Raw genomic sequence first — 10,881 nt, 5'->3', positions numbered from 1 at the left:
ACTAAACGAACTACTACGAGAAATGAGAATCAAAACCAGGAAGACGAACAGAACAAACCAGACCAGCGCGAGGAAGGAGTAACAGGAGGGTGCAGGCTACCGAACGTGGGGAAACCAGCACGGGTTGAAATGAACACATAGAAACACAAAGACAGACACAGGGGAGTAAAACTGAGGGGAATATATACTCTAAAACAGGGGAGCAAACGAGACACAGGTGTGGGCACTAAAGACGGGGGCGTGACAGACAGTGGGAGGAACGAATGGGAGAAGGGAGATAGGCGGGACCAGGGAGGAGGGAAGGGCTAGACGTGACAATAAAGAACAAGAAAAGATTGAAAAAGATCATTTCGGTAGGGTGTTTTGCTTTGAGGTGATATATCAAAGATGAATTATTTATGTGATAATTAAATTCTGCTTTGCAGACTATGCAAATTACTTTTGTTTTCAAAAAAACTTTCCACCTAAAACTCTATCCTTGGCTGAATCCAAAATGCTGTATTTAAGCAGTAGACACTAGATTTCAATGCAGTATGTTCTGCTCGACTGTTAAAGCAGTGCGTTCTTTCAGTAGGTCACTGGGCAGTGTTCATAACCTTGGACAGACTATCTGTTATCTCGTACTGCTTTGGAATACTGAATAGGAGGGAAGTACGGCATTTCGGACGGTCACAGGTCAGCTTTCCACAGGAAGAAAACGCCCAGCTGCGTTAATCGCGCTAAATTTTTTTAACGCGTTAAATATTTCAAATTAATCGCTACAATTAACACGTATTGACAGCACTTATATATATATCCTGTACACTCTACAGTAACTTTAGATAAATACAGGGGGTCCTCGACTACATCGCGTCGTAAACCGATTTTCGGTATAAGTCGGAACAAACGTACATACTGTAAGTAAATAACATACTGTAAGCATTATCCTAATATAGTAATTATTAAAAAACATATAAAATGTGTTTAATAATGAAATGAAACAGGAATAATAAACAGTAATAAAATGTCTTCGTTACGATGTAGCTATGTCAGAATGCCCAATGGCTGATAGTGAATAATGATTAAAAACGTACTGGGACGTCATTAAGGTCCAGCAGCTGATCATCACAGATGCCACACCCTTTGTCATATGTCCATGCCGTCGGAACGTAGTTGCCCAAATAATTCAGCTGGAGCTGGACACACACACCACAAAGAAAAACACTCAACAATAAAACCATGTCCAGACAGGAGTGAGAGTGATATCATTTGGGGAGGGGCAGTGAGGGGAGGGGTGGAGAGGGGGAGGGGCAGTGGGGTGTAGAGAGGGTCAGTGAGGGGGAGGGGTTAGAACAGGGAGGGCCAGTGAGGGGGAGGGGCAATGAGGGGGTGGGGTGGAGAGGTGACTTACCTTGGTAGGTCCATTGCCATGGATAACAACCGGAAGTGTATCATAAGCAACATTGCGCGCTCTGACTTGAGATTTCTCAAACTTCAGTACCACTTCCTCTAAAGTTGGAGACACAAGTTTCACTACTGAAAACACAAAACACTGAAGTCACATTAAAAAGGAAAATGCTAAGTGTGCGTTGTCTTACCAACGGCTCCGTTAAGATTCTGGAAAATCCGTGATTTATGATCCAGTGTCATATTGAACTTTGTCTGAGAAAGAAAGAAAGAGAGAAAGAGAGAGACAGAGAGAGAGGAAATGAGGGAGTACAGGATTAGGATTAGGCCTTTCATTGGATTTGGGTAAGGGCCTTCCTATAGGGTTAAGGCCTTTTTATAGGGTCAGGGTTAAGGGCTTTCTAGGAGGACATTTAGGGCAAAATCCATGAAACACCTATGCACACACTACCTACACACACATATAAACACTTTCACATGGTCTACTACCGACATTTGTGTATAATAACTTGCATATACACACACTTGTCCATTCATTCTCTGGTGCCTAAACAGAGAGTTTAACTGTGCTTGAATGTAAGTGTATGGGCGCGTGTGTATAAAACGATTTTCAGAGCATACTGAAGTCATTTCATTGTAACAGGAAGGCAGATATTTAACATCTATACAGCAAGCTCATCAAGGAGAAGAGAGATCTGTAAAAATATCATAATTATGCCTAATCTAACTCTGGTTATATGACTATCTGAAGGTCAAATACACTATGGCTGGAATATTCATACAGTCCCACCAACACTCATACAGTAGCTGTGGCCTATGGTTCAACTTGACAGGAGATCAGATTAACCAGAGTTTAGGTCTGGGATTAACTGGCATAGAATTATTTCACTTTTTGATGATGGATTCTTTGATATGGACAACATACTGGTGTCTCCCTACTACAGCACATTTTAGAATATTCTCCCACTGCTAGCGAGAACTATATTCAGATACTTTATTATCTGATTATTAGCTGATTATTATACACTATGTAGATTATACACTGTAACCTGTTGGTGATGATGTCTGTCATGTATGAGTTAATACATACACATACGAGTGGTTTACACAGTATTTTCACCTGTAAGAAATTAACTCTGTGTATGTAAAATAAGTAGTGTGTGCATTTGTGTGAGCATTTCATATGTATTTGTTTATATGTACAGTATGTTTTTCAAATGTACATGTAAGTGTTCCATATGTATGATATGAGTGCTTTACACACACACACACACACACACACACACACACACACACACACACCCTGAGCTCCTTGTCCAGGTAGATGTGTGTGTAGAAGAGCTGGTCATCATCATGGTCCCTTTGGTTCCACTGATGAACAATTGCGTGGATCTCAGGAGCAAACCCAATGAACCCTACATAAACACACACACACACACACACACACACACACACAATTACACACACACACACATAAAAATAAAACTGCATTTCTACACCAGTGGTTCTCTAAGTAGCATTACAAGATTACCCATTTATGGAAGTTATTATTACTATTATTATAAAAATATCATACATATTTCACCTCAAAACTCATTTATTTCAGATTGTATTAGATTGTAACTAGTACCACAGTCAAAATGATCAGCTTTTCCACATTGCGTGTACACATACACACACCTCCAGAGTTGAGGTAGCGTTTGCCGTTGTGGACGGGTGGATACTTTGGGGCCAGTCGCTGGTCAGGCCAACAGAAGCCCTCAGCAGAGAAAACCACACGATGCTTAAAGCGGGAAAATTTCCAAAGGAGCTCCTCTGGTCCACTCGCCAGGATGACATCATAACTACAGACAGAGATCATCATGGGGATCACATCATAGCTACAGACAGAGATCATCATGAGGACGACATCATAACTACAGACAGAGATCATCATGGGGACGACTTCATAACTACAGACAGAGATCATCATGGGGACGACATCATAACTACAGACAGAGATCATCATGGGGACGACATCATAACTACAGACAGATATCATGGGGATGACATCTTAACTACAGACAGAGATCATCATGGGGACGACTTCATAACTACAGGCAGAGATCATCATGGGGATGACATCATAACTACAGACAGAGATCATCATGGGGTTGACTTCATAACTACAGACAGAGATCATCATGGGGATCACATCATAACTACAGACAGAGATCATCATGGGGACGACATCATAACTACAGACAGAGATCATCATGGGGACAACGTCATAACTACAGATCATCATGGGGATGACTTCATAACTACAGACAGAGATCATCATGGGTATGACATCATAACTACAGACAGAGATCATCATGGGGACGACATCATAACTACAGACAGAGATCATCATGGGGACGACATCATAACTACAGACAGAGATCATCATGGGGACTACATCATAACTACAGACAGAGATCATCATGGGGACGACGTCATAACTACAGACAGAGATCATCATGGGGACGACGTCATAACTACAGACAGAGATCATCATGGGGATGACGTCATAACTACAGACAGAGATCATCATGGGGATGACTTCATAATTACAGACAGAGATCATCATGGGGATGACTTCATAACTACAGACAGTGATCATCATGGGGATCACATCATAACTACAGACAGAGATCATCATGGGGACGACTTCATAACTACAGGCAGAGATCATCATGGGGACGACATCATAACTACAGACAGAGATCATCATGGGGACGACATCATAACTACAGACAGAGATCATCATGGGGACTACATCATAACTACAGACAGAGATCATCATGGGGACGACTTCATAACTACAGGCAGAGATCATCATGGGGACGACATCTTAACTACAGACAGAGATCATCATGGGGACGACTTCATAACTACAGGCAGAGATCATCATGGGGACGACATCATAACTACAGACAGAGATCATCATGGGGATCACATCATAACTACAGACAGAGATCATCATGGGGACGACTTCATAACTACAGGCAGAGATCATCATGGGGACGACATCATAACTACAGACAGAGATCATCATGGGGACGACATCATAACTACAGACAGAGATCATCATGGGGACTACATCATAACTACAGACAGAGATCATCATGGGGACGACTTCATAACTACAGGCAGAGATCATCATGGGGACGACATCTTAACTACAGACAGAGATCATCATGGGGACGACTTCATAACTACAGGCAGAGATCATCATGGGGACGACATCATAACTACAGACAGAGATCATCATGGGGACGACATCATAACTACAGACAGAGATCATCATGGGGATGACATCATAACTACAGACAGAGATCATCATGGGGATGACTTCATAACTACAGGCAGAGATCATCATGGGGATGACATCTTAACTACAGACAGAGATCATCATGGGGATGACATCATAACTACAGACAGAGATCATCATGGGGATGACGTCATAACTACAGACAGAGATCATCATGGGGATGACTTCATAATTACAGACAGAGATCATCATGGGGATGACTTCATAACTACAGACAGTGATCATCATGGGGATCACATCATAACTACAGACAGAGATCATCATGGGGACGACTTCATAACTACAGGCAGAGATCATCATGGGGACGACATCATAACTACAGACAGAGATCATCATGGGGACGACATCATAACTACAGACAGAGATCATCATGGGGATGACATCATAACTACAGACAGAGATCATCATGGGGATGACTTCATAACTACAGGCAGAGATCATCATGGGGATGACATCTTAACTACAGACAGAGATCATCATGGGGATGACATCATAACTACAGACAGAGATCATCATGGGGATGACGTCATAACTACAGACAGAGATCATCATGGGGATGACTTCATAATTACAGACAGAGATCATCATGGGGATGACTTCATAACTACAGACAGTGATCATCATGGGGATCACATCATAACTACAGACAGAGATCATCATGGGGACGACTTCATAACTACAGGCAGAGATCATCATGGGGACGACATCATAACTACAGACAGAGATCATCATGGGGACGACATCATAACTACAGACAGAGATCATCATGGGGACTACATCATAACTACAGACAGAGATCATCATGGGGACGACTTCATAACTACAGGCAGAGATCATCATGGGGACGACATCTTAACTACAGACAGAGATCATCATGGGGACGACTTCATAACTACAGGCAGAGATCATCATGGGGACGACATCATAACTACAGACAGAGATCATCATGGGGACGACATCATAACTACAGACAGAGATCATCATGGGGATGACATCATAACTACAGACAGAGATCATCATGGGGATGACTTCATAACTACAGGCAGAGATCATCATGGGGATGACATCTTAACTACAGACAGAGATCATCATGGGGATGACATCATAACTACAGACAGAGATCATCATGGGGATGACATCTTAACTACAGACAGAGATCATCATGGGTACGACATCATAACTACAGACAGAGATCATCATGGGGACGACGTCATAACTACAGATCATCATGGGGATGACTTCATAACTACAGACAGAGATCATCATGGGTATGACATCATAACTACAGACAGAGATCATCATGGGGATGACTTCATAACTACAGACAGAGATCATCATGGGTATGACATCATAACTACAGACAGAGATCATCATGGGGATGACATCATAACTACAGACAGAGATCATCATGGGGACGACATCATAACTACAGACAGAGATCATCATGGGGACTACATCATAACTACAGACAGAGATCATCATGGGGACGACGTCATAACTACAGACAGAGATCATCATGGGGACGACGTCATAACTACAGACAGAGATCATCATGGGGATGACGTCATAACTACAGACAGAGATCATCATGGGGATGACTTCATAATTACAGACAGAGATCATCATGGGGATGACTTCATAACTACAGACAGTGATCATCATGGGGATCACATCATAACTACAGACAGAGATCATCATGGGGACGACATCATAACTACAGACAGAGATCATCATGGGGACGACTTCATAACTACAGGCAGAGATCATCATGGGGACGACATCATAACTACAGACAGAGATCATCATGGGGACGACATCATAACTACAGACAGAGATCATCATGGGGACTACATCATAACTACAGACAGAGATCATCATGGGGACGACTTCATAACTACAGGCAGAGATCATCATGGGGATGACATCTTAACTACAGACAGAGATCATCATGGGGACGACTTCATAACTACAGGCAGAGATCATCATGGGGACGACATCATAACTACAGACAGAGATCATCATGGGGACGACATCATAACTACAGACAGAGATCATCATGGGGATGACATCATAACTACAGACAGAGATCATCATGGGGATGACTTCATAACTACAGGCAGAGATCATCATGGGGATGACATCTTAACTACAGACAGAGATCATCATGGGGATGACATCATAACTACAGACAGAGATCATCATGGGGATGATATCATAACTATAGACAGAGATCATCATGGGGATGACATCTTAACTACAGACAGAGATCATCATGGGTACGACATCATAACTACAGACAGAGATCATCATGGGGACGACATCATAACTACAGACAGAGATCATCATGGGGATGATATCATAACTATAGACAGAGATCATCATGGGGACGACATCATAACTACAGACAGAGATCATCATGGGGATGATATCATAACTATAGACAGAGATCATCATGGGGATGACACTATAACTACAGATAGATTCAGCCAAATGTTTATTTTAGTTTTGTTTGGTTTCAGTTTTGGCCCAAAATCACAACAACACAATCACAACTAATCACTGTTACAACTAATCACATAATCACAACTCACCTGTCAACAAAGAGGATGACTGAGTCATGTTTGTCTTTGTGTTTCTGCATTTCATTCTTCAACCATCTAACCTTCTGTCCACCACCGACAGTTTTAGCTACATCACCCCCTCTCCAATCCTCTCCAAGACCCAGCACCTACACACACACACACACACACACACACACACACACACACACACACACACACACACACACACACACACACACACACATAGGTGGAGTGTTGTGGTGTTGTGTGGTGTAGGTGGAGTATTACAAGTCACAGCCAAGTGTGGACTAGCTGATATTCATAAGAGTAGCTGATATTCATCAATCATCTTCAATCAATTACTACTGGGGCAGTCATGGTCTGGTGGTAGGGAACTGGTCTTGTGACCGGAGGGTCATGGGTTCAATTTCCAGGCCTGAAGCCATGGCTGAGGTGGATATGGCTGAGGTTTGATTGCGGTGAAAAATCACAATTGACAAATAAGGCACATTTACATTTTTTACATTTTACTAATAATGTGAAAATTTTAAATGAAAAGTTTATAAATAAAACTATATATATATAATATATATGCTATATATTATGCAACCACTGCAGCCCCTAAGATATTGATAGACTACTGCATAACCAGCCTGTAGTGGCCTTTTAGGCAGACATGTCTGTTAGGAATGCCCTGTAGGACATGTCTGTTAGGAATGCCCTGTAGGACATGTCTGTTAGGAATGCCCTGTAGGACATGTCTGGCAGGAATGCCCTGTAGGACATGTCTGTTAGGAATGCCCTGTAGGACATGTCTGGCAGGAATGCCCTGTAGGACATGTCTGGCAGGAATGCCCTGTAGGACATGTCTGGTAATCATGCAAATTGGAGTGAAATTCGGATTGGACAGATGCATCACATGGGCTGTATTCATTTACATCATGGGGATGACAGTTCAACATTTTCGCCTTCCCATCTGGCTGCTGCACTGCACCGCACAACCATGTCTGATGGAACCGGTGCATCATGGGAAATGAACAGGATCTGGACACTGGACCAGTGGACATGCACCATAAGTTTATGGATGAATGGCAATAAAAATGCAATTTGAAATTTGTAAATTAGATGGCCACTGCATTCGATTTAATGAGCATTACAATTTTATAATAAAAACAATAATTGATTAGCAAATATGGTCAAGAGATGAAGAAAACTGAGTGTGTTAATTCAGGATTAAAAGTCATAACTGATGAATAGTCATGGAGTGCTGTGAGAAGAACCTTAACAGTGTAGTTGAATTCTCTAGCTGTTCGCATGAATCTGTTAAAGCCGTCCGTCTCTTCTGTCGCTGCTGTGATCAGTAACAAATCCTCTAATGGACAGAAGAAAAAAAAGAGAGAGAAGGAGAGAGAGGAAAGAGACAATGGTGCACCACATAACATTAGTTAATATTGCTCTGTGCACTACAGGTTATGTACTATGTATAACATATGTGTCTATACAAAGTGTATGTATATATATTATTGTTTTTATTATATATAGCCTATATATAAAGGCTTTGCCAAGTTTTTACATGCCAAGTTTTGTCAAGTATAATACCTATATTCATACACCCAAAACTGTTTAAGTGAGCAGTGATGGAGGGTGTATATATATATATATATATATATATATATATATATATATATATATATATATATATATATATATATAAAAGCACAACTAGTTTCTGCAAACGCTTGACTTAAAAATGCATTCACATTTAGGGCATTTAGCAGATGCTCTTATCCAGATAACAGTGTGTTGCATCTGTTCACAGAATGACTAGGTAGTAGCAGATATATCAGAATTCAAGATCCCCTTGAACCAGACTAACCACTAAACTACAGGAATCCGTGTCAGTACCTATTTAGGATTACGTTTGGTATATCGCAAATAAGGTCAAATAGGGTGAATGTGGTTTAGTATCTTGGATTAAAACAGGCTCACTGTTTAAAACGCAAAGCCAAAAGCTGGTTTAAGTTGTTACTCGTGTTTTAACACATTATGTGGCCGGTGTAGTTGGGTGAGTAATGCTGGATTAGTTTTGATTCCCCACACACCTAAACCTGGTCAGTTATGATGGATTAGTTTTGATTCTCCACACACCTAAACCTGGTCAGTTATGCTGGATTAGTTTTGATTCCCCACACACCTAAACCTGGTCAGTTATGCTGGATTAGTTTTGATTCCCCACACACATAAACCTGCTCAGTTATGATGGATTAGTTTTGATTCCCCACACACCTAAACCTGGTCAGTTATGCTGGATTAGTTTTGATTCCCCACACACCTAAACCTGGTCAGTTATGATGGATTAGTTTTGATTCCCCACACACCTAAACCTGGTCAGTTATGATGGATTAGTTTTGATTCTCCACACACCTAAACCTGGTCAGTTATGCTGGATTAGTTTTGATTCCCCACACACCTAAACCTGGTCAGTTATGATGGATTAGTTTTGATTCCCCACACACCTAAACCTGGTCAGTTATGATGGATTAGTTTTGATTCTCCACACACCTAAACCTGGTCAGTTATGATAGATTAGTTTTGATTCTCCACACACCTAAACCTGGTCAGTTATGATGGATTAGTTTTGATTCTCCACACACCTAAACCTGGTCAGTTATGATGGATTAGTTTTGATTCCCCACACCTAAACCTGGTCAGTTATGATGGATTAGTTTTGATTCTCCACACACCTAAACCTGGTCAGTTATGATGGATTAGTTTTGATTCCCCACACACCTAAACCTGGTCAGTTATGCTGGATTAGTTTTAATTCTCCACACACCTAAACCTGGTCAGTTATCAGTTGCGGTTAAGTCGGTAATATCAGACCGTTATATTATGTAAACATGAGACAGACGTAAAGTTCACACAGGACGCGAGAATGTCCCCGTTTTGTTTGGACACACAGTGGTATGTAAGGAGTTTAATTTCTGTCCTAACTTTACTAACCGACTAAAAACCGAGAACCGTGACCGACTTCCGTGGTGAGGGCGCGAGCGCGTTCCTACCTGCACGAGCGCGCTGGTCCGCGGCGGCAGAGCACGAGATCAGACAAACGGCGCACACAACGGCCACCACCCGCGCGCCCATGTCTGCACTTTACGCTGCGTTTCTGCCCCGCTTATTAACCGCCGTCCCGTCCCGTCCTGTCCGGTCCCGTCCCGTCCTGTCCGGTACCGAACACTCACGCGACGTTTTGAGGAGAGAATTCCTGCGAATACTGGGGAGCGCTGGGCAACGCCTACTTCCGGGATCAAACCAATAACAATGCGGGAAATATTGACTGACAAACGAGAAACCAATTATAGGACCCGACAGAAAGCTTTCCTGGCCAACCAGAATCAGACAAATAGGATTAAACCCCCCCAAAAAATCTTGTCCCCCGGCTACAGAAAGTTCCTGAACGGGGCACCGGGGGTCTCGCGCTTGCCACGTTTTAAGAACGCATAGAAGCCCCACGGCTGAGCGCGTGCGTGTGCCAGTACATGTAGCCCACGTTATTCAGTGATCAGTCTCGCGCGCACT

At 42.2% G+C, this 10,881-nt stretch overlaps 1 protein-coding gene across 1 annotated transcript in view; it reads right to left on the bottom strand.

The window, feature by feature from the left end:
* Positions 1-10,603, bottom strand: part of LOC143486746 (multifunctional procollagen lysine hydroxylase and glycosyltransferase LH3-like) — a 23,934-nt gene extending 13,331 nt beyond the window's left edge. The window contains exons 1-8 of the mRNA XM_076986146.1: positions 10,365-10,603; positions 8,583-8,674; positions 7,333-7,469; positions 3,067-3,230; positions 2,689-2,801; positions 1,578-1,641; positions 1,391-1,488; positions 1,074-1,175 (exon numbers count right to left, since the gene is read on the bottom strand). Coding sequence (XP_076842261.1) covers positions 1,074-1,175; positions 1,391-1,488; positions 1,578-1,641; positions 2,689-2,801; positions 3,067-3,230; positions 7,333-7,469; positions 8,583-8,674; positions 10,365-10,446 — 852 coding nt within the window. The 5' untranslated portion in view covers positions 10,447-10,603. The remainder of the gene's footprint in view (positions 1-1,073; positions 1,176-1,390; positions 1,489-1,577; positions 1,642-2,688; positions 2,802-3,066; positions 3,231-7,332; positions 7,470-8,582; positions 8,675-10,364) is intronic.
* Between the last annotated feature and the right edge of the window lie 278 nt (positions 10,604-10,881).

Source organism: Brachyhypopomus gauderio, unplaced genomic scaffold, assembly GCF_052324685.1.
Source record: "Brachyhypopomus gauderio isolate BG-103 unplaced genomic scaffold, BGAUD_0.2 sc45, whole genome shotgun sequence".
Lineage (NCBI taxonomy): Eukaryota > Metazoa > Chordata > Actinopteri > Gymnotiformes > Hypopomidae > Brachyhypopomus > Brachyhypopomus gauderio.
Note: the sequence above shows the minus strand (reverse complement) of the source record. Positions and strands in the feature narration are given on the sequence as shown.